Source organism: Coregonus clupeaformis, chromosome 28 (assembly GCF_020615455.1).
Source record: "Coregonus clupeaformis isolate EN_2021a chromosome 28, ASM2061545v1, whole genome shotgun sequence".
NCBI classification, from domain to species: domain Eukaryota; kingdom Metazoa; phylum Chordata; class Actinopteri; order Salmoniformes; family Salmonidae; genus Coregonus; species Coregonus clupeaformis.
The window spans coordinates 33,357,330-33,381,286 of NC_059219.1; the positions used below are offsets into that span (position 1 = coordinate 33,357,330).

At 43.3% G+C, this 23,957-nt stretch overlaps 1 protein-coding gene across 2 annotated transcripts; it reads left to right on the top strand.

Annotated features, from left to right (window-relative positions):
- Positions 1-57: 57 nt before the first annotated feature.
- LOC121543429 (SCY1-like protein 2) lies at positions 58-23,816 on the top strand. 2 transcript variants are annotated; one of them, XM_041853288.2, is made up of 19 exons: positions 58-238; positions 2,522-2,723; positions 2,955-3,112; positions 10,294-10,438; positions 11,326-11,475; positions 13,331-13,552; positions 13,913-14,029; positions 14,342-14,467; positions 14,734-14,910; positions 15,121-15,132; positions 15,412-15,534; positions 17,716-17,829; positions 18,296-18,428; positions 18,601-18,719; positions 18,815-18,915; positions 19,654-19,726; positions 19,904-19,993; positions 20,293-20,412; positions 20,644-23,816. In XM_041853288.2, exons 2-19 carry the CDS (start codon positions 2,547-2,549, stop codon positions 21,262-21,264), a joined length of 2,778 nt encoding a protein of 925 aa, XP_041709222.1. In that variant the 5' UTR covers positions 58-238; positions 2,522-2,546; the 3' UTR covers positions 21,265-23,816. The 2 variants fall into 2 exon arrangements, with proteins under 2 accessions (XP_041709222.1, XP_041709223.1); XM_041853289.2 differs by lacking the exon at positions 15,121-15,132.
- Positions 23,817-23,957: the final 141 nt, after the last annotated feature.

Genomic DNA, 23,957 nt, shown 5'->3' on the forward strand with positions numbered 1-23,957 from the left:
ACAGAAGGGTATAATCATGAAGTACTCTTAAATCAACACGCAGCACATGACTTATCTGCTAGAGTAGCCGGAAGTGACGCTACCAGTAAGTGGCAAGCTAGCTTAGCAAAGAAGCCAACCAGAAATTTTGACTCTGGAAGAGATGGAGGCTGTGTACCACAGCAATCAATGACAGCTGTGTTGGTATTCAACCGCGACTTGGAATCATAAAACCACTTCCATCTCCTTCGTGACACAGGTAAGCGTGATATAGTTGGTTTCAGACCCAGAAACGCCACACGGCATTTCAACAAACATGTCAAAAGTGTCGTCCCCCTTTTACTAGTCTACTGCTACGCGATAGCTAACTGGGTAGCCACATGAATAAAAACAATTTGGAAGTCGGGTGAGGCCCAAACCGGTTAAACAAACAGGACAGGTATTGGTTTAGCCAATACGGTAGCTAGCTAAATTATATGGTGTAGCAAGCTAGCTAACCATGTCACACAACCGTGTTCCTCCTTCCGCAATTGCTCAACTGGCCGTCGGCAGACACTGGTATGGATACCCTATCATAGGAGCCAGCTAACGTTTGCTAGCTGCTTGTGTTAGTTCAGCTACCCTACCAGAGTCACGTGTACTGTCTACTTAGCCTGCTACACAGACGGTGAGGTGCGGAAGGGGAAAGCCACTGTGATTGGCTCTTTCACATTTCCAGTAGGAAATGCATCCAACCAATTGTAAAAGCTTATTGATTCCACTTTTATAATTAAAAGGACCATATTGAAACGGAGAATGTTACATGTAGACTAACCTATGCAATATCCAGAGACCGAGAGAGATATACTTTGGTAATATCATATTCCAACTTTACATTGCATTTTGCTGAGGATCTAGCTAGGTCTCGCAGTTTGCAGACATACATTTTGGGCTAATTCAATATCTGTCATCAATGTGAGAATCTCAAAAGCACAGTGCTGGTTGAATACAATCGGTCAGCTCTTCTTGCCACTTGAATGGGCCAGCCATTTGTATTCCCAGTTATTCTTCTTATCTCACTTGCTCGCCTGCTTGTAAGGAGAGATTCTGGAAATTGAAATACTGTGTATTTAAATGACAGGACTGCATACAGGAATAATACTGTATGATTCATTTCTCAGCAGACAGACAGAGACTTTGATACTTTTTAGGCTACATCAATCTTGATTAAGGAGGGGATTGAATGTCTCTGCTGTAACCAAGAAGCTTGATCTTGACATCTAGCCACTTAGCTAGCAAGTTAGCAAACTAAATCCATAGCAGGAGCCCTGAGCTGGACATCATTTATTTGATTTCTTATAGTTTATATTTAACTTAGTTAGTTATAAGCAGTGGCGTAGCACCCCCCCACATAGAAAAAAAATGTAAGCAGTATTTTAAATGATACTGTCTGTATTTCAAAATACCTTGGTATACGGTATATCGCCCAACCCTAGTCCACATACATTTTGTTTGGCACTGAACTTTCATTTCTTTGTTATGGCAACCGATGTGTGAATCATCAGTTTGTTTGTTCAACAATTTGTCAGGAGGGATTTGGCAGCAATGAGAGAGAGACAGAAAGTCAGACACACAGAGAGAGGAACACACTGATTAAGTAATGGGTTTTATGGACCGGTTGGTTTCCTCCCTGCTCAAGATTAAAACCCTTTGCTTTGTCCACATCCAGCAGTGTCCACTGACTCAATTATGGCTGTTGGCAACTACATCAGTGCTAGGCCCAGGTGTTGAGGAAAGCAATGACATTATACCCTGCCTGCAGGAGACCGACTTGTACAGATATAGGCTTCAGACAGTGACTCAATGAGGTTTATAATTAAACATGAGATCAATGGCTTCCTCACTAGTCTGTTGTTTGGGGTGCGAACCCACATCTCCAGGCTGCGTCCCAAATGGCATCCTATTCCCTATATAGCGCACTACTTTTGTCCAGGGCCAATAGTGCACTAAATAGGGAATAGGGTGCCATTTGGGACGCACGCCCACTGCTTGATATGCTAATAGGATATTATGTCTGAATGTGTTCATTCACTCTGATTCTATTGTTGCCGTGCCGGGATTTTGGCCAGCGCTTGTCGGGATTTGTCAGACGCGAGTGCAGACAATGCATACTAATAATACAGAAATATTGACTCTGTTTCGGATCTGTCTCTCTCACTTCTAAGTCACTGTGATTTAGGAGATTTGTTTGTTTGTGTGTGCGTCCGTGTGTGTGATTGCACTTGCCCACTGTGTGTACTCTGTAGGACTGTGTAGGTGGATGTGCATATTGTGTGTGTGTGTGTGTGTGGCACACATCAGACACCACGACAGCTCTGTCTACAGCCATTACAGGACACTTTCATGTGTGATTTTGCTCTATGTGGCAATCTGGCAGGTGCGTCAATATGTGTTGCTAATAGACTAGTTTTTTTCCCATACGAAAGTTGTGTGTGTTTGCAGCCTCTATTTCAGTACACCATATAGCTGAACCCTCTGTGACCTCTCTCTCTCTTCCCCCCAGGGGTCAAAGGTCAGGCTGAGTCACCATGGAGTCCATGCTAAACAAGCTCAAGAGCACTGTCACCAAGGTGACGGCCGACATGACCAGCGCCGTCATGGGCAACCCGGTGACGCGGGAATTTGAGGTGGGCTGCCACATCGCCAGCGGCGGGCCCGGCATGTGCTGGAGGATCTACAACGGAACCAAGAAGTCAACCAAACAGGTGAGGCTGCCTGAGGGCTTCATGGACTGATAAGTATAGGTCTGTTCTATACTTAACTTGCTTAACTAGAGCAGTGTCTACCAACCCAGTCCTGAGGACTTACACATGTTTGTTTTCCACAATTTGTTCAAAGGATGGATGGGACTCATTTTACCATCTCCTACTGACACAAACTGTCAGTGGTTGTCCTGATGCAGGTGGTCATTCCTGTTTTATTCTTTTTTCTTCCAGGAGGTGGCTGTGTTTGTGTTTGAGAAGAAGATGGTGGATAAGTATCAGAAGTTTGACAAGGACCAGATCATTGACTCTCTGAAGAGAGGCGTGCAGCAGCTCACCAGACTGCGCCACCCTCGTCTGCTCACTGTCCAGCACCCGCTGGAGGAGTCGAGGTAGGTTAAGCTTACCGTATGCTTCCCAGTCGAAACAGTTGGCGCGTATATTCAGACTACGTTTTTGTTCGTTTTGGTGTTCGGCAACGTTCTGCAGTTTTTTTTCCGTCAGTTCGAGCACATTATTTTCTTTCTTGAGGCTTGTCCAAGTTCGGTAGCCGAAGTCTACGCCCTTTCGTCTGTAATTGGTCAACAGTAGGGATTCTTCAATGAAGTGTTTGTTGTCATTCAACGACAGACGACTCGTTTTCATGCAAATTCTTTCACTTGAGAAATACTGCACCAAACATCTTGGTTAGATGTAAAATTGCACGACTAAGACCGCCTCTGCAAAAACATAACATTTATAATTACAGACCTCTTGACTAATCTTAGATGAATTCAGACTATTTTAAGCACGTGTACTAGTTGCTACGGTGTCTCAAGAGGGACAAACAGTAATATTGCTGCTTTTTTTCAAGTTTTTCAAGCGAGCACAGACGTTCTGCTAGGAGCCTTTACACACAGACACACACGCATAACACACACACACACACACACAAACAAACACACACACGCACGCAAGTCATGCATACACACTCTGAGGCATATATCTGTACCTGGTGCAAAGACTTTGTGTTTTCCTGGGGCAAAAGTTCAGGATATCACTGGGTTGCTTCCCGAGGCTGTGAGTCAGTCACCGGGGGCTGATACTGTCATGGTTCATGTGGGGTCAAATGACATTATGAAGGGCAGCTCAGAACAGCTGAATATGGATTTTAAAGAACTGATTGGGTCTCTACTTGACACCAACAAACGCCCCATAATATCTGGCCCTCTGCCCTCCCTAAATCGTGGCATTTAACGGTTCAGCAGACTTTTAGCCCTCCTTCACTGGCTACGAGACTATTGCAGCTCTGTGGGTGTAACATTTATTGACAATTTTGATACCTTATGGAAACAAAGCTTGTATAATAAGGAGGATGGGATCCACACAAATATTTTGGGTTCCTGGATCCTTTCACAGCATTATAAGGCTGCGTTGAGTCAATGACTCAAGTCCAGGTCATTTAATCCCTACCATTGTGTCGCTGAGTTGTCATAATGAATCAGCAAATGTACATTATCCTAGGGGCGTTGGAAGACACAATGTAAATAACCTAATTTATGTCCATCTTACTGCCCGGAATGCCTCTGCTCATCCTACAGCATGCAGTAATCATATGCCTATGAACCAGAGTAATACTGTTAGCACTGAGGTGGTGTGCCCTAGTAGGAAGTCCACTGTGTGCAGCTCACCCTGCACTAATAAAAATAACCTGAGTATGTTTACCTCTGCTAAGCTTCCCAGTAAAGCAAGACAAAGCATCCCAGAAAAGTGTTAGAAATAGCCCACGTTAACATATGTAGCTAAAGAAACAAGGTTCATGAAATCAATAATTTGCTAGTAACAGATGACATTCATATTCTATATCTCTGAAACTCACTTAGATAATACCTTTGATACAGTGGTAGCAATACAAGGTTATAACATTTACAGAAAATACAATGGGGGCGGTGTTGCGGTCTATATTCAGAACCACATTCTTGTAAAGCTTAGAGAGGATCTCATGTTAAATACTGTTGAAGTAAGATGGCTACAGGTTCACCTGCCTCACCTAAAGCCCATTCTGGTGGGAAGCTGCTATAGACCACCAAGTGCTAACAGTCAGTATCTGGATAACGTGTGAAATGCTTGATAATATATGTGATATCAATAGAGAGGTATACTTTCTGGGTGATTTTAAATATTGACTAGCTTTCATCAGGATGCCCATTCAAGAGAAAGCTTCAAACTGTAACTAGTGCCTGCAACCTGGTTCAGGTTATCAATCATCAGCCTACCAGGGTAGTTACAAACTGTACAGGAATGAAATCTTCAACATGTATTGATCATATCTTTACTAATGCTGCATAAATTTGTTTGTAAGCAGTATCCAAATCCATCGGATGTAGTGATCACAATATAGTAGCCATATCTAGGAAAACTAAAGTTCCAAAGGCTGGGCCTAATATTGTATATAAGAGGTCATACAAGAAGTTCTGTAATGATTCCTATGTTGTTGATGTGAAGAATATTTGTTGGTCTGTGGTGTGTAATGATGAGGAACCAGACGCTACTCTTGACACATTTATGAAATTGCTTATCCCAGTTACTAATAAGCATGCACCCATTAAGAAAATTACTGTAAAAACTGTTAAATCCCCGTGGATTGATGAGGAATTGAAAAATTGTATGGTTGAGAGGGATGAGGCAAAAGAGATGGCAAATAGGTCTGGCTGTACAACTGATTGGCAAACATACTGCAAATTGAGAAATCATGTGACTAAACTGAATAAAAAGAAGAAGAAACTACACTATGAAACAAAGATAAATGACATGAAGAATGATAGTAAAAAGATTTGGAGCACCTTAAATTAAATTTTGGGCAAAAAGGCAAACCCCGCTCAATCATTAATTGAATCAGATGGCTCATTCATCAAAAACCCACTGATATTGCCAACTACATTAATGTTTTTTTTCATTGGCAAGATCAGCAAACGTAGGCATGACATGCCAGCAACAAACGCTGACACTACACATCCAAGTATATCTGACCAAATTATGAAAGACAAGCATTGTAATTTTGAATTCTGTAAAGTAAGTGTTGATAAGGTGAAAAAATTATTATTGTCGATCAACAATGACAAGTCACCGGGGTCTGACAACTTGGATGGAACATTACTGAGGATAATAGTGGAGGATATTGCCCCTCCTATTTGCCATATTTTCAATTTAAGCCTACTAGAATGTGTGTGCCTCCAGGCTTGGAGGGAAGCAAAAGTCATTCCGCTACCTAAGAATAGTAAAGCCCCCTTTACTGGCTCAAATAGCCGACCAATCAGCCTGTTACCAACCCTTAATAAACTTTTGGAAAAAATAGTGTTTAACCAGATAAAGTGCTATTTTACGGTAAACAAATTGACAGCAGACTTTCAGCACGCTTATAGGGAAGGACATTCAACAAGCACAGCACTTACACATATGACTGACTGATTGGCTGAGAGAAATTGATGATAAAAAGATTGTGGGGGCTGTTTTCATAGACTTCAGTGACATTATCAATCATAGTCTGTTGCTGGAAAAACGTATGTGTTATGGCTTTACACCCCCTGCTATATTGTGGATAAAGAGTTACCTGGGCCCCATGTAGCTCAGTTGGTAGAGCATGGTGCTTGCAACGCCAGGGTTGTGGGTTCGTTTCCCACGGGGGGCCAGTATGAAAAAAAAGAAACAAAATATATGCACTCACTAACCGTAAGTCGCTCTGGATAAGAGCGTCTGCTAAATGACTAAAACGTAAACCTGTCTAACAGAACACAGAGGGTATTCTTTAATAGAAGCCTCTCCAACAAAATCCAGGTAGAATCAGGAATTCCCCAGGGTAGCTGTTTAGGCCCCTTACTTTTTTCAATCTTTACTAACGACATGCCACTGGCTTTGAGTAAAGCCTAAAACCAAATCTTGTAATGAATAATGTGGAAATTGAGCAGGTTGAAGGGACTAAATTGCTTGGAGTAACCCTGGATTGTAAACTGTCATGGTCAAAACATATTGATACAACAGTAGCTAGGATGGGGAGAAGTCTGTCTATAATAAAGCGCTGCTCTGCATTCTTAACAGCACTATCAACAAGGCAGGTCCTACAGGCTCTAGTTTTGTCGCACCTGGACTACTGTTCTGTCGTGTGGTCCGGTGCCACAAAGAGGGAAAATTGCAATTGGCTCAGACCAGGGCAGCACGGCTGACCCTAGGATGTACCCAGAGAGCTAACATTAATAATATCCATGTCAATCTCTCCTGGCTCAAAGTGGAGGAGAGATTGACTTCATCACTACTTGTATTTGTGAGAGGTATTGACATGTTGAATGAACCGAGCTGTCTGTTTGAACTACTGGCACACAGCTCAGACACCCATGCATACCCCACAAGACGTTCCACCAGAGGTCAAGAACACACTATGGGAGGCGCACAGTACTACATAGAACCATGACTACATGGAACTCTATTCCACATCAGGTAACTGATGCAAGCAGTAGAATCAGATACAAAAAAAAGATACAAATACAACTTATAGAACAGCGGGACTGTGAAGAGACACACAGGCACAGACACATGCATACACACACATGATAACATACACACGTACACATGGCTTTTGTGTTATAGATATGTGGTAGTGGAGTAGGGGCCTGAGGGCACACACTTAATGTGTTGTGAAATCTGTTATGAATGTATTGTAATATTTTAAAAATGTATAACTGCCTTAATTTTGATGGACCCCAGGAAGAGTAGCTGCTGCCTTGGCAGCAGCTAATGGGGATACATAATACATACAAATGAATGCACACACACTACCTCTTTCAATTTCAATTCAAAGGGCTTTATTGGCATGGGAAACATGTTTACATTGCCAAAGCAAGTGAAAAAGATAATAAACATTACACCCACAAAAGTGTCATTATGTCTATATACAGTGTTGTAAAGATGTGCAAATAGTTAAATTTACATAAATATGGTGTTTGTTCTTCACTGGTTGCCCTTTTCTTGTGGCAACAGGTCACGAATCTTGCTGCTGTGATTGCACACTGGTATTTCATCCAATAGATATGGGAGTTTATCAAAATGTGATTATTTTTTTAGAATTCTTTGTGGGTCTGTAATCTGAGAGAAATATGTGTCTAATATGGTGATACATTTGGCAAGCGGTTAGGAAGTGCAGCTCAGTCTTCTCTTGAGAGCCAGGTCTGCCTACGGCGGCCTCTCTCAATAGCAAGGCTATGCTCACTGAGTCTGTACAAAGTCAAAGCTTTCCTTCATTTTAGATTGCTCTGTTTTTTTGTTAATTCTTTCCAATGTGTCAAGTAATTCTCATTTTGTTTTCTCATGATTTGGTTGGGTCTAATTGTGTTGTTGTTGTCCTGGGGCTCTGTGGGGTCTGTTTGTGTTTGTGAACAGAGCTCCAGGACCAGCTTGCTTAAGGGACTCTTCTCCAGGTTGATATCTCTGTAGGTGATGGCTTTGTAATGGAAGGTTTGGGAATCGCTTCCTTTTACAGTGAGGAAAAAAAGTATTTGATCCCCTGCTCATTTTGTACGTTTTCCCACTGACAAAGACATGATCAGTCTATAATTTTAATGGTAGGTTTGTTTGAACAGTGAGAGACAGAATAACAACAAAAAAATCCAGAAAAACACATGTCAAAAATGTTATAAATTGATTTGCATTTTAATGAGGGAAATAAGTATTTGACCCCTCTGCAAAACATGACTTAGTACTTGTTGTACATGACTTAGTACTTGATTGTTGGCAATCACAGACGGCAGACGTTTCTTGTAGTTGGCCACCAGGTTTGCACACATCTCAGGAGGGATTTTGTCCCACTCCTCTTTGCAGATCTTCTCCAAGTCATTAAGGTTTTGAGGCTGACGTTTGGCAACTCGAACCTTCAGCTCCCTCCACAGATGTTCTATGGGATTAAGGTCTGGAGACTGGCTAGGCCATTCCAGGACCTTAATGTGCTTCTTGTTGAGCCACTCCTTTGTTGCCTTGGTCATGTGTTTTGGGTCATTGTCATGCTGGAATACCCATCCACGACCCATTTTCAATGCCCTGGCTGAGGGAAGGAGGTTCTCACCCAAGATTTGACGGTACATGGCCCGTCCATCGTCCCTTTGATGCGGTGAAGTTGTCCTGTCCCCTTAGCAGAAAAACACCCCCAAAGCATAATGTTTCCACCTCCATGTTTGACGGTGGGGATGGTGTTCATAGGAAGCATTCCTCCTCCTCCAAACACGGCGAGTTGAGTTGATGCCAAAGAGCTCAATTTTGATCTCACCTGACCACAACAGTTTCACCCAGTTCTCCTCTGAATCATTCAGATGTTCATTGGCAAACTTCAGACGGGCCTGTATATGTGCTTTCTTGAGCAGGGGGACCTTCCGGGCGCTGCAGGATTTCAGTCCTTCACGGCGTAGTGTGTTACAAATTGTTTTCTTGGTGACTATGGTCTCAGCTGCCTTGAGATCATTGACAAGATTCTCCTGTGTAGTTCTGGGCCGATTCCTCACCGTTCTCATGATCATTGCAACTCCACGAGGTGAGATCTTGCATGGAGCCCCAGGCCGAGGGAGATTGACAGTTCTTTTGTGTTTCTTCCATTTGCGAATAATAGCACCAACTATTGTCACCTTCTCACCAAGCTGCTTGGCGATGGTCTTGTAGCACATTCCAGCCTTGTGTAGGTCTACAATCTTGTCCCTGACATCCTTGGAGAGCTCTTTGGTCTTGGCCATGGTGGAGATTTTGGAATCTGATTGATTGATTGCTTCTGTGGACAGGTGTCTTTTATACAGGTAACAAGCTGAGATTAGGAGCACTCCCTTTAAGAGTGTGCTCCTAATCTCAGCTCGTTACCTGTATAAAAGACACCTGGGAGCCAGAAATCTTTCTGATTGAGAGGGGGTCAAATACTTATTTCCCTCATTAAAATGCAAATCAATTTATAACATCTTTGACATGTGTTTTTCTGGATTTTTTCGTTGTTATTCTGTCTCTCACTGTTCAAATAAACCTACCATTAAAATTATAGACTGATCATTTCTTTGTCAGTGGGCAAACGTACAAAATCAGCAGGGGATCAAATACTTTTTTCCCTCACTGTAGGTGGTTGTAGGATTTAACGGCTCTTTTCTGGATTTTGATAATTAGTGGGTATCGGCCTAATTCTGCTCTGCATGCATTATTTGGTGTTTTACATTGTACACTGAGGATATTTTTGCAGAATTCTGTATGCAGAGTCTCAATTTGGTGTTTGTCCCATTTTGTGAATCATGGTTGGTGAGCAGACCTCACAATCATAAAGGGCAATGGGTTCTATAACTGATTCAAGTATTTTTAGCCAGATCCTAATTGCTCGCTCTCTCTCTACCTTCTTTTATTACTCAATCCTTCCTCTAGTTCACCATCATCCCCGTCTCTCTTTCTTCATCTAACTGTTCCTCTTCTCCTTTTCTCTGTCATTCTGAACACACTCCTTCTTTCTTCATCTTTCTCTGTTTTGTAATAATTGACACACTAATGTGAGCATTGAAGTTGAATTCTCTCTCCCTTCCTCCTTCAGGGACTGCCTGGCGTTCTGTACAGAGCCAGTGTTTGCCAGTCTGTCCAACGTGCTGGGCCAGTGGGACAACCTGCCCAGCCCCGTGCCCACAGACATCAAGGACTACAAGCTGTACGACGTGGAGACCAAGTATGGCCTGTTGCAGGTGAGACCCAATACACACGCAAGTGTGTAGATACACATTCACACACATGTCTTGTTGCTATGTGTATTGCTTGGCAGATGTTTCAAACCCAATTGAACTAACCACACCTCTCTTTCTGTTTATTAAGTTGTGTCCCAGGCATATTTTTGGGGGGATAATTGATTAGATTGTGCTCCCATGCCAAGTCACACAGCTACTTAAAAGGGCAATCTGTGATTGCTACTTCAATTTTTGGACTTTTAAATTAATTATATGTACCCATTGATTCTTGAAGAATATAACTTAATGCCTCATGAGCTTAGTTCAACTGTCGTACACCTTCAGAACCCAAAGCTTGTTTTACTCAGTTGTTTGTAAACAATGTTATTGTAAACAAACACTTGCCTCAAAACATGGTTCAAACTATAATGTTGATTTTTTATGGATGGTCAGTTCTTGCATCCATAGCTCTGTCTAGGAATTTGGGAGTGGTAAAAAAAAAATCAAGCCCCACCCTTCAGCTTTTTACCAAAACATTGGTGGGGTTTCACTGTTATTGTTTGAATTGCAGATTGCCCCTTTTTAAGGAGGAATGCTGTGAAATGTCACTGCTGCATAATTGATCTGGGTTGGAAAAAAAACTAAAGTACAGCTTGAATTTGTGTGTTATGTTGTGAATGTTTTTCTTTGTAAGTGTTATAAAATGCCTGGAACAAGCGAGATGAGATGAAATAATTAGACTTTATTAATCCCCAAGGGGAAATGAGTTTGTCAGTAGTTAGTATCACAGATTGTCTTTCTGTTTCTCTTGTCACTGTTTTACCTCTCCTGTCTTTTATCCTCTGACTACTCTCCTCTCTCTTCTCCCTCCCTCTCTCTCCCCCTCCTTCTTTCCCTCTCTCCCTCAGATCTCGGAGGGCTTGTCGTTCCTCCACAGCGGGGTGAAGATGGTCCATGGGAACTTGTGTCTGGAGAACGTCATACTCAACAAGAGCGGAGCCTGGAAGATCATGGGCTTTGACTTCAGCATCTCCTCCACCAACCCCTCAGACGCCGAGGTGAGATGGTCAGCACAGTACAGAGAGAGGGAGATTGTGTTGGTGTGTGTGTGTGTGTGTCTGTTGACCTCTGTAGTTGAGTGGGTGTGCATCTCTCTGTGTGTGTGTGTGTGGCCTGTGAGCACCTGTATGTATCTCTTCCTCTGTGTGTGTGTGTGTGTACAGTTGAAGGCGGAAGTTTACATACACTTGGGTTGGAGTCATTAAAACTTGTTTTTCAACCACTCCACACATTTCTTGTTAACAAAATATAGTTTTGGTAAGTCGGTTAGGACATCTACTTTGTGCTTGACACAAGTAATTTTTCCAACAATTGTTTACAGACAGATTATTTCACTTATAATTCACTGCATCACAATTCCAGTGGGTCAGAAGTTTACATACACTAAGTTGACTGCCTTTAAACAGCTTGGAAAATTCCAGAAAATGATGTCTTGGCTTTAGAAGCTTCTGATAGGCTAATTGACATCATTTGAGTCAATTGGAGGTGTACCTGTGGATGTATTTCAAGGCCTACCTTCAAACTCAGTGCCTCTTTGCTTGACATCATGAGAAAATCAAAAGAAATCAGCCAAGACCTCAGAAAAAAAATGGTAGACCTTCACAAGTCTGGTTCATCCTTGGGAGCAATTTCCAAATGCCAGAAGGTACCATGTTCATCTGTACAAACAATAGTACGCAAGTATAAACACCATGGGACCACGTAGCCGTCATACCGCTCAGGAAGGAGACGCGTTCTGTCTCCTAGAGATGAACATACTTTGGTGTGAAAAGTGCAAATCAATCCTAGAACAACAGCAAAGGACCTTGTGAAGATGCTGGAGGAAACAGGTACAAAAGTATATACAGTAAAACGAGTCCTATATCGACATAACCTGAAAGGCCGCTCAGCAAGGAAGAAGCCACTGCTCCAAAACCGCCATAAAAAAGCCAGACTACGGTTTGCAACTGCACATGGGGACAAAGATTGTACTTTTTTGAGAAATGTCCTCTGGTCTGATGAAACAAAAATAGAACTGTTTGGCCATAATGACCATTGTTATGTTTGGAGGAAAAAGGGGGTTGCTTGCAAGCCGAAGAACACCATCCCAACCGTGAAGCACGGGGGTGGCAGCATCATGCTGTGGGGGTGCTTTGCTGCAGGAGGGACTGGTGCACTTCACAAAATAGATGGCATCATGAGGAAGGAAAATGATGTGGATATATTGAAGCAACATCTCAAGACATCAGTCAGGAAGTTAAAGCTTGGTCGCAAATGGGTCTTCCAAATGGACAATGACCCCAAGCATACTTCCAAAGTTGTGGCAAAATGGCTTAAGGACAACAAAGTCAAGGTATTGGAGTGGCCATCACAAATCCATGACCTCAATCCTATAGAAAATATGTGGGCAGAACTGAAAAAGCGTGTGCGAGCAAGGAGGCCTACAAACTTGACTCAGTTACACCAGCTCTGTCAGGAGGAATGGGCAAAATTCACCCAACTTATTGTGGAAGCTTGTGGAAGGCTACCCAATACGTTTGACCCAAGTTAAACAATTTAAAGACAATGCTACCAAATACTAATTGAGTGTATGTAAACTTCTGACCCACTGGGAATGTGATGAAATAAATAAAAGCTGAAATAAATCATTCTCTCTACTATTATTCTGACATTTCACATTTTTAAAATAAAGTTGCGATCCTAACTGACCTAAGACAGGGAATTTTTACTAGGATTAAATGTCAGGAATTGTGAAAAACTGAGTTTAAATGTATTTGGCTAAGGTGTATGTAAACTTCAGACTTCAACTGTATCTGTATCTATCCTTACATACCTGTCTCCACCCCCTTCCCCGTCCCTCCCTCTCTCCCCCAGCCCAAGTATTCCTGTAAGGAGTGGGAGCCCAACCTGCCTCCGCTCTGCCTGCCCAACCCAGAGTATCTGGCCCCCGAGTACATCCTGTCGGTGAGCTGCGACGCTGCCTCGGACATGTACTCGCTGGGCGTGGTGATGCATGCCGTCTTCAACGAGGGCAAGCCTGTGTTCCAGGTCAACAAGCACGACATCTTCAAGAGCTTCAGCCGACAGCTGGACCAGGTGAGGGGAGGGGGGGAGAGATAAAGGCTTGATGGCCAAAACATGTCGACGTGACTTCTGATCAAAATACAAATAAATCAAAGTTAAAATGAAGTTGTGAGTGCTGGCCCTCTTCATAAAGTTAGATTTCTCTTGAGCGACAGCACAAAGGACTCATTCAGGCGACAGACCTTAGTTAGAATGTATCACGTCTTATTTAGCATTGTTAAGAGAAAGGGACCGAGGGAGAGATATTAACGCCATAGTTCACTGCAATATTTGTAATGCATCATTGATTCCATACCTTTTTGAATTAGTAGATCTCACCCTCTCCCCCCCCCTCCCCATCCCCTGTCTGTCTGTCTGTCTGTCTGTCCATAGCTCAGCAGACTGAGCCCCACCATGTTGAATAAGATTCCTGAGGAGGTGAGGGAGCACGTCAAGATGCTGCTGAGTGTCACGCCCAACGTCCGGCCTGACGCTGACCAGATGACCAAGGTCCGATCACTCCCTGTGTCACCACATATGACCTTATGTCACTAATACAACAGGATACACTTTATTTTTCACATATATTAAAGCAGGATCACCAAGTCAGCTAGCTAACTTTGATAAATATTTAGAAATACCTTTTAGATTTTCTGATTCATTTAATAAAGCTAAATTTGAATATGGGCTTTTGGTTGAATCAATCCATGCCCGTTTCAAGTTATTTCAGAGCATTTAAGCAATATTAACTATTTTATCCTGCTTTATGACATACCACCCTGTTCAGTTTAATAATCCCTTCTCTCCGTCTGGGTGCTTCAGATCCCCTTCTTTGATGACGTGGGGGCGGTGACGCTGGCCTACTTTGATTCCCTCTTCCAGAGGGACAACCTGCAGAAGTCCCAGTTCTACAAAAACCTGCCCAAGGTCTTGCCCAAGCTACCCAAGGTTAGTGTTCACTGTGTGTGTTGCTCTTACAGTGCATTTTAGAGTGGCCTAGCAGTACATTCCTACAGTAGAATGCTTCATGCTCAGTGTACAGGTAGTTTGGAACGCGGTCTTCAATAATCCAGTCAAATTGGGATTGGCCATTTCTTTGTTGGCCACTTTATTCAACCTCAAATATGTGCTCAAAAGTGACCTAATACAAATCATTCTGATCAAAGCCACTATTCCTAACCCCTTTGCGTCCTGTCTCTTCCTCTCGACCCCAGAGAGTGGTGGTTTACCGTATCCTCCCAGCCCTCACCTCAGAGTTCGTGAACCCAGACATGGTGCCGTTCGTCCTGCCCAACGTGCTGCTGATCGCAGAGGAGTGTACGAAGGACGAGTACGTCAGACTCATCCTGCCGGACCTCAGCCCTGTGTTCAAGCAGCAGGAGCCTGTCCAGGTACACACACACACACACACACACACACACACACACATACGCACAGTGTATCCCCATACCCAGTTTTTAGGCCTACCTTCTATGTTGGCTTGATGTGTGTTACAGGGATGGCATGGTTAGATAACAGACTAGAGAATGCTGTAAGCTTTATCTGGTGACAGGGCTGTATGTATCATACTGTTTCTCTCTGTCTCCTTTCCATGCCTTCAGGCAAGCAATATGGTGAGTGGTCTTTGCTAAGCGTAGTTGCTAAGACATTGCTTGTGCGTCGCACGTGCGTGCGTGTGCGTGCGTGTGTGTGTGTGTGCGTGTGTGTGTTTGTGTGCGTGCGTGTGTGTGTTTGTGTGCATGCGTGTGTGTGTGTGACACCCTAATGCTTAAAAAAAGAGCTCACTTTATTCCTAGTTTCAATTCACTGGTAGTTACACATCTCTCTTTGTATCTATCACTCTCCCGTCATTAACCCTGGATGAGCCGCGTTTAACCCTCTGTGTCTATCAGATCCTGCTGATCTTCCTGCAAAAGATGGACCTGCTGCTGACCAAGACCCCACCAGAGGACATTAAGAACAGCGTTCTGCCCATGGTCTACAGAGCCCTGGAGGCGCCCTCCATCCAGATACAGGTACCACAGACAACCACATGATGATTGTACGACGTGTTTATTCCACCGGCAGAAAGACAACTGCAATACAAATGAAATAAGGTTAGGTTTAGGATTGAGGTTAAGGTTAGGCTTAGTTTGAGTGTGATTAAGGTAAGGGTACATTAGCATACTGTTGTCCGTTGCCATTCATTTTCTGCCGGTTAAATATACACTCCCTTGATTTAATGATAATTTGTTGGCCGGGTACTGTGCATTGTAAAAGAGAGAGATCTCTATTTACCTATCCAAATGAGTCAGTGATGTAGTGAAGGAAGTAAAGGGAGGTCAATTGCGGCGTTAACGACTAACCACTGACCCCAAATCCTGAACGAACACTACCGTTCAAAAGTTTGGGGTCACTTAGAAATGTCCTTGTTTTCAAAAGAAAAGCAACTTTTTTTGTCCATTCAAATAACATAAAATTGATCAGAAATACAGTGTAGACATTGTTAATGTTGTAAATGGCTTTTGTAGCTGGAAACGGCTGATTTTTAATGGAATATCTACATAGGTATACAGAGGCCCCTTATCAGCAACCATCAGTCCTGTGTTCCAATGGCACGTTGTGTTTGCTAATCCAAGTTTATCATTTTAAAAGGCTAAACCCTTTTGCAATTATGTTAGCACAGCTGAAAACTGTTGTGCTGATTAAAGAAGCAATAAAACTGGCCTTCTTGAGACTAGTGCATCAGCAATTGTGGGTTCAATTACAGGATCAAAATGGCCAGAAACAAAGAACTCTTCTGAAACTCGTCAGTCTATTCTTGTTCTGAAAAATGAAGGCTATTCCATGCGAGAATTGCCAAGAAACTGAAGATCTCGTACAACGCTGTGTACTACTCCCTTCACAGAACAGCGCAAACGGGCTCTAACCAGAATAGAAAGAGTAGTGGGAGGCCCCGATGCACAACTGAGCAAGAGGACAAATACATTAGTGTCTAGTTTGAGAAACAGACGCCTCACAGGTCCTCAACTGGCAGCTTCAATAAATAGTACCCACAAAACACCAGTCTCAACGTCAACAGTGAAGAGGCGACTCCGGGATGCTGACCTTCTAGGCAGAGTTGCAAAGAAAAAGCCATATCTCAGACTGGCCAATAAAAATAAAATATTAAGATGGGCAAAAGAACATAGACACTGGACAGAGGAAGATTGGAAAAAAGTGTTACGGACAGACGAATCGAAGTTTGAGGTGTTCGGATCACAAGAAGAACATTTTGTGAGACGTAGACCAAATGAAAAGATGCTGGAGGAGTGCTTGATGCCATCTGTCAAGCATTGTGGAGGCAATGTGATGGTCTGGTGGTGGTAAAGTGGGAGATTTGTACAGGGTAAAAGGGATCTTGAAGAAGGAAGGCTATCACTCCATTTTGCAACGCCATGCCATACCCTGTGGACGGCGCTTGATTGGAGCCAATTTCCTCCAACAGGACAATGACCCAAAGCACAGCTCCAAACTATGCAATAACTATTTAGGGAAGAAGCAGTCAGCTGGTATTCTGTCTATAATGGAGTGGCCAGCACTGTCACCGGATCTCAACCCTATTGAGCTGTTGTGGGAGCAGCTTGACCGTATGGTATGTAAGAAGTGCCCATCAAGCCAATCCAACTTGTGGGAGGTGCTTCAGGAAGCATGGGGTGAAATCTCTTCAGATTACCTCAACAAATTGACAACTAGAATGCCAAAGGTCTGCAAGGCTGTAATTGCTGCAAATGGAGGATTCTTTGACGAAAGCAAAGTTTGAAGGACACAATTATTATTTATATTAAAAATCATTATTTCTAACCTTGTCAATGACTACATTTCCTATTCATTTTGCTATATTTCCTATTCAAACTCATTTCATGTATGTTTTCATGGAAAACAAGGACATTTCTAAGTGACCCCAAACTTTTGAATGGGAGTGTATAACTTACCATTGAGAGGATAAGAAAAACCTGACCCTGGACCAGCGGTTAGCAGCAAATTCAACCAACTCTGTAAAGCTCACATGGGAACCACCATAGAGATTCTATAATACGCCTGACCAAGACAGACAATATTTTGGCGTTGCTATGATCCCAATGTTCATTCGAGAGTTCTAGGCTATATGTGATTCTATGGAAACCACTGCCATTAAGTCATCACCAATGCTGTGCCCTATATTTGTGTGCCCCCAGGAGCTGTGTTTGAACATAATCCCCACGTTCGCCAACCTGATCGAGTATCCCTCCATGAAGAACGCACTCATCCCCCGCATCAAGTCTGCCTGTCTACAGACCTCCTCTCTTGCAGTCAGTCTCTCGCTCTCATTTGACTCTCTCTCTCTCTCTCTCTCTCTCTCTCTCTCTCTCTCTCTCTCTCTCTCTCTCTCTCTCTCTCTCTCTCTGTCACTCTCTCTCTCTCTCTCTCTGTCACTCTCTCCCTCTGTCTCTCTCTGTCACTCTCTCCCTCTGTCTCTCTGTCTCTCTCTCTCCCTCTGTCTCTCTCTCTCTCTCTCTCTCTCTCTCTCTCTGTGTCTCTCTCTCTCTCTCTCTCTCTCTCTCTCTCTCTCTCTCTCTCTCTCTCTCTCTCTCTCTCTCTCTCTCTCTCTCTCTCTCTCTCTCTCTCTCTCTCTCTCTCTCTCTCTCTCTCTCTCTCTCTCTTTCTCTCTGTCTCTCTCTGTTGATCAAATGCATATGGTTGTTTTTGACTGACCATTGATTGCCAGTTAACTGTACAGAAATATTCTGATTGCGTATGTTTGACCTGTGTGTGTAGGTGAGGGTCAACTCCCTGGTGTGCCTGGGGAAGATTCTGGAGTACCTGGACAAGTGGTATGTCATTGACGAGATCCTACCCTTCCTGCAACAGATACCCTCCAGAGAACCAGCCGTACTCATGGGGGTTCTAGGTAACGGAACATCTAGAACGTTTTAGAATCTAGATGATAGTCCTAGGGATAGTTCTAGGCTAACACTTAAAAACATGAACTATCCATTTAACAATATTGATACATTTTCTGTTGATGTTTGTTGTGGCTCTGATCTATTGTGGAATGGTTGTATGATTGTTTCCACCCATAGGGATCTATAAGTGTACCTTCTCCCATAAGAAACTGGGCATCCCCAAAGAGCACCTAGCCGCCAAGAGTCTGCCTCACCTAGTCTCGCTCAGTATAGACAACAACCTCAACCTCAACCAGGTAGGTAGATGCGCACACACACACACACACACACACACACACACACACACACACAGACAAAGGTTTTATTGGAACCCTCTCTCTGTGTGTTTCAGTTTAACTCCTTCATGGCTGTGATCAAAGACATGCTGACTCGTATGGAGGCAGAACACAAGACCAAACTGGAGCAGCTACACAGCATGCAGGAACAACAGAGGTATCAATCCAATCACTCTTTCCCTCCTGTCTTCCCCCTCATGTTTTAATGTCAGGTGGACAACTACAGTGAAATGCCTTTCTTGCAGCTCTAACCCCAACAAAGCAGTAATCAATAACAATGTAATACTCAAAATAACAAGGTAGAACAAAAACACACGAGATATAAAAATAAGAAAAAAACATGATAAAGTAAGTAAGCATACTATATACAGGGTTAGTCAGTTCTAGTACCATATTTACAATGTGCAGGGATACTGGTTCAATAGAGGTGTATCTGTATGGGGGTAAGGTGACTAGGCATCAGGATATATGATAAACAGAGTAGCAGCAGTGTATATGATGATTGTATGTGAGTTGGTGTGTGTAGAGTCAGTATAAATGTATGTGCATATTATGTGTGTGTGAGTAAATGATGGAGTGTGTGTTGGAGGATCAGTGTGTGTAGTGTGGAAGGCCCTGTGAGTGCATAGAGACAGTACAACCTTTTGTATTTTTGCACTGTCTATGCACACTCACAGGGCCTTGCACACGTTATAATGTTTTAGACTGTTCTGTTCTTTCTGTATTTACTATATCTTCCTACTTCTCCTTTTCTTAGTCAACAATGACTCAGGAAATACTGTCTGATGCAAGTTAATGTTCAGAATCTGATGGGTTGAGTAATGTTTGATTCTGTTTGTGCGAGACAAATTCCCTTGAATGCAATAGTTTGAGCTATTCTGTCTGTCCTCCTCAGGAGTATGAATATCAATACCAGTCAGACGAACCAATCAGAAGAGACAAAGCACACCCCCAGCCCTGGCAACCAGGTGAGAGGTCATTTCCTTGACAACAAGGGGAGAGGCGATTGCCCAGATGAGGCAAAAACGTGTGCATGAAGGCTTGATGTATGTGATTTCATACACTTGTAGGGCCAAATTTATAATAAGAATTTATCTTGGCATGGGTTATTGTTATGGCTTATTGAAACCGTTGTCTTTTTCCAGATTGATGATGTCTTTGGAGGGAGTTCTGGGAGTGCAGGGGTTAATGGGAAAGTGAATGGAAGCTATGCACCAGCTCCCCAACTCAACAGAGTACGTACTCAGCATCTTATTCAGTAGGCACAGACCGGAGCAAACGTATTGCAATGGAAGTCAGTTAACATTCTTATTAAATAAGCTTGGGTGGTGCATGTTCTGTTTTACCTTCTTTTTGTGATTGAATGTTACCAAACCCATCTTATCTATCCTGACCTTGTATAGCTGCTAGTGTATATTTCTGTTCTCTCTCTCTCTCTCTCTCTCGGTGTCTCTGTCTCTCTCTCTCTCTATAGATGTCTCTGTCTCTCTCTCTCTCTATAGATGTCTCTGACTCTCTCTTTCTCTCTCTATAGATGTCTCTGACTCTGGAGGAGAAGCAGCGGTTAGCCAAGGAGCAGGAACAGGCAGCCAAACTAAGAAACCAGCCAGCACTAGCCCCCCAGAGTATCAAACCAACTACTCCTTCTACCCAGGTAGTAGACACACACATACATACATACTAGTGTGAAAATGTATAGTTTCTTACTTGGTAGCCATCCATGGTTACACTTTTTTAACTCCTCATATAGAACAGTCACAATTACATCTGCATCATTTATTAGTTTGATGTTTAGATCGATGTAATCTGCTTTAGTTTCCACTTCAAACCTGCCACCTATTTGTCATTGAGATGATAAGCTGATTTGACCTGATGTGTTTGGCAGGCCAAGGACCTGACCAGCAGCCTGCTGAACAATATGACACCCCTGGGCAGCCTGTCCCTCACCTCTCCCCCCAGACCAGGCCCCGTCCAGGGCAGCACCATCTCCTCCTCAGCCTACCCCTCCACCACCCCCATGGGCTCTATGGTCAGCAACGGTTACAACCCAACCATGGGCTTCCAGACAGGGGGGATGGGCATGCGGCCCCCCGGCCTCGGCCTCTACGGAGGAATGGCCACCACCACCAGCACCCCTAACTTTGGTGCCCTGACCCAGAACCAAGGGTGCACCAAGACCCCTGACATGTCTGCCTTGGACTCCTTATTCACTTCCAACAAGCCCAAAGTCGGCCTCAACCAAATGGCTCCTCCCAAGCCCACCCCCGGGACCACCGCCATCCCCTGGCTTAATCAGTTTGGTTCGGCCCAGCCCAGTCAGACTGCCCCGATGCAGGGAGCACCATTAGCCATGGGAGGGGTGGCCAGTGGGTTCGGGATGCAGGCCAACCCTTTCTTCAGCCCGCAGAACTTCTCTCAGCCCACGGCCGCTCCCGGAATGAATGCGGATGGTGGGCTCAGACATAGTGCGTCTGTCAACAACGACTTGAAAGACATATTTGGCTGAAAACAACTTTCCCCACTTTTAATGACGACAGACTGATGGAAGGGGAGTTGGACTTTTGAACTGCAAACAAGAAGAAAGAAAAATATACTTTTTGGACCAACTGTGAAAATGATGATGAATCCACTTGATATTTGTTGCTATTTGTATTTTAATCTGCTGTGGTTTGGGTTGCAGTGTGGTTCTTCTAAGCTCCCATCGGACTGGACACTGAAGACCCAGCTTTTCGATCTGCACACGGATTCCAAACCTTCTTGATTGGAGAGGGAGGGAAAAGACTCACGTTGTGTGCTGCTCTCAGTAATGCTTATGGGGATTTCATATCGTTTCTTACCTGAGACACTGGGGTGAAAGGTTTATTGTAGAATACATATCTTCTCCATAATCCCTATTCTATGTGATGGGATGAGCAGTGGCATAGAGAGCAGTCTTTCTCAATCCATTCCTTTTTAGCCCAGCACTAACACATCTGTTATTCATGCTGCACATCTCAGCAGCCTGCTATATCATATCAATGTGGTTCCTGAGACATTCAACACTTCTCCAGAGCGGACTGCAAAGAAACAGTACCCAAAATTCCACTCTTGATTCGTTGAATCAGTTATTAGTGCCGGTCTAAGTCTAAAATGTGTGGGACCTTTTAGTGGGGTCCTGTTGTCGCTTTGAGGACGACAATCCAAAAGAGCGGTAGAATCGCCGGCTAAACCGCACGGCCGGAAAGGCCAAGTCTCCATGGAAACGGTCTCCGCAGTAACACCCTGCTCCATTTTGGGATTTTTAGTACCTATGCTTTCTGTTCTCTGCCTCGAATGAGATTATGAATACGGATTCGACAGTGATGTCATAAATGTCAAGATTCTTAAAGTATAAATTAATCCAAATAAAACTGGATGGAAGTGAAAATCAAATCAAAGTTTATTGGTTGCGTACACAGTTTAACAGATGTTATAGCGGGTGCAGCGAAATTTTACTAGCGCTTCTGAAGTCTCTACATCTGACCTAAAGAAAGGGTATTTTCCGAGCAGAAATCCAATTCAACGAACAGTTTGAAAAGGGAGGGGTTGATTGTGTTTAGGCAATTCGTCTGGTTAGGGATTGCTGTCCACACAGAATTCTGTGCGTGAATACTGTGAGGGTGACCGTTATATACGGCTATCTTCTTAATTGAATGAAGTAACTCACCTGTGTATGTACTGAATGGTTTGCTGTAAGTGAGTGATTGGTCAATATATATACTGGGAATTGTGAATGAATGTGAAGGAGTATACGTAAATTGGTACATAATGAAATGTCAGTGCAATCATAATCCATTTAGTTTGTTTGCCCGGTGTCTGGTAACTTTAACCTTACGTGTCCCTGTCTTGTAACAGCCCCTCTTTCCTTCCATCATGTTACTGACCTGACCAAGATGGGAGACCACAAACGATTCGTTTTATCCACTGACTGCACTGCTAAATCAGTGATTCTGTTGAAATGTAGTGAATTTAGTAATTCATGATTTTATTCCACACATCAAACCAGGCTGCTTTCAACAAAGCAAGCAGACCATGCATTTTAAGTTAATCGTTGGACATATCAAATGTACTATCAAATGAAGGTATATCAGTCCTTTTTTATATATATATATTATGAGTTGAGCACTTTTTCATTAAAGGGGACCTGTCCTGCATTGTTGATATATAAAGCTATTTAAAATGGGAGCGCTCTTAAAGGGGCACTTGTATTGTTGTGCTTTTGTGATGTTGAATGAGAGGCCTTAGAGGAGTGCTGTGTGCAATAATAATCCATGGGGGTGGAACTAAGTCTGGGGCTGCATCTCATTAGTAAAAAAGTAGCCTCCTTTCCTCGTACCCTTTGCTTATCTCCTTCCCTTCATCTGCACTGATCTGAAATCCCAGGATAGGTGAAAGCCCTATGGGCCAAATGGGACAGGAAAGTGTCATCTCACCTGTCCACCTGTTGCAGACTAGTGCAGGTGAAGGAAGGAGACGAGGAAAGGACGCCGTTGTAGACTTTTGAGACCAACCCCCTTGTGTGAATCCTCACTGAATGCTGTTTGCTGACTGGGGGACGTAGGTTTCGTTAACAGAACACATGCTAACTTATATTCACAGGCCTTTGTCGGATAGTAAAAAATAAAAAGCTTACTGTCCATGACTAGGTGAGCTGTCACGGAGTTGGCACAATGATAATGTCATTGGCTAGTGTATAACAAAAAAGTGGGCCTTCTGGGTTCTAAACCTCTTTCTATTGGACACAAGTGATGGAGGTCTGTCCTGTTTGGGCAAAGACCTCTCTGACACCCATCTTTCACGAAAGGTAGCCGCAATGTTCATGTGATTGTAACTATGATGACGGAAGCTTTTTGAGGGCGAGAACTGGATTACATTTCCTGTCATCGTGACTTGGACGCGAGGACAAAAAACGAAAGCCTATTCTTCTACAAGAGTTCTGATCCTTTGTATACTACTGCTGTCATATGTGTAGTGTGGCCTCTATGAACTTTGTATTGTGTGGTGTTTTCTGAGGTGGTTCAAAGAAAATCTATACATACAGTGGGGAAAAAAAGTATTTAGTCAGCCACCAATTGTGCAAGTTCTCCCACTTAAAAAGATGAGAGAGGCCTGTCATTTTCATCATAGGTACACGTCAACTATGACAGACAAAATTAGAAAAAAAATTCCAGAAAATCACAT

Excerpts from the sequence above, each read along its gene's own strand:
- LOC121543429 (XM_041853288.2), top strand. The coding sequence starts at position 2,547 with ATGGAGTCCATGCTAAACAAGCTCAAGAGCACTGTCACCAAGGTGACG. Across the intron at positions 2,724-2,954 it reads CCAAGAAGTCAACCAAACAG|GAGGTGGCTGTGTTTGTGTT; the intron begins GTGAGGCTGCCT and ends TTTTTCTTCCAG. Across the intron at positions 18,720-18,814 it reads ACAACCTCAACCTCAACCAG|TTTAACTCCTTCATGGCTGT; the intron begins GTAGGTAGATGC and ends TGTGTGTTTCAG.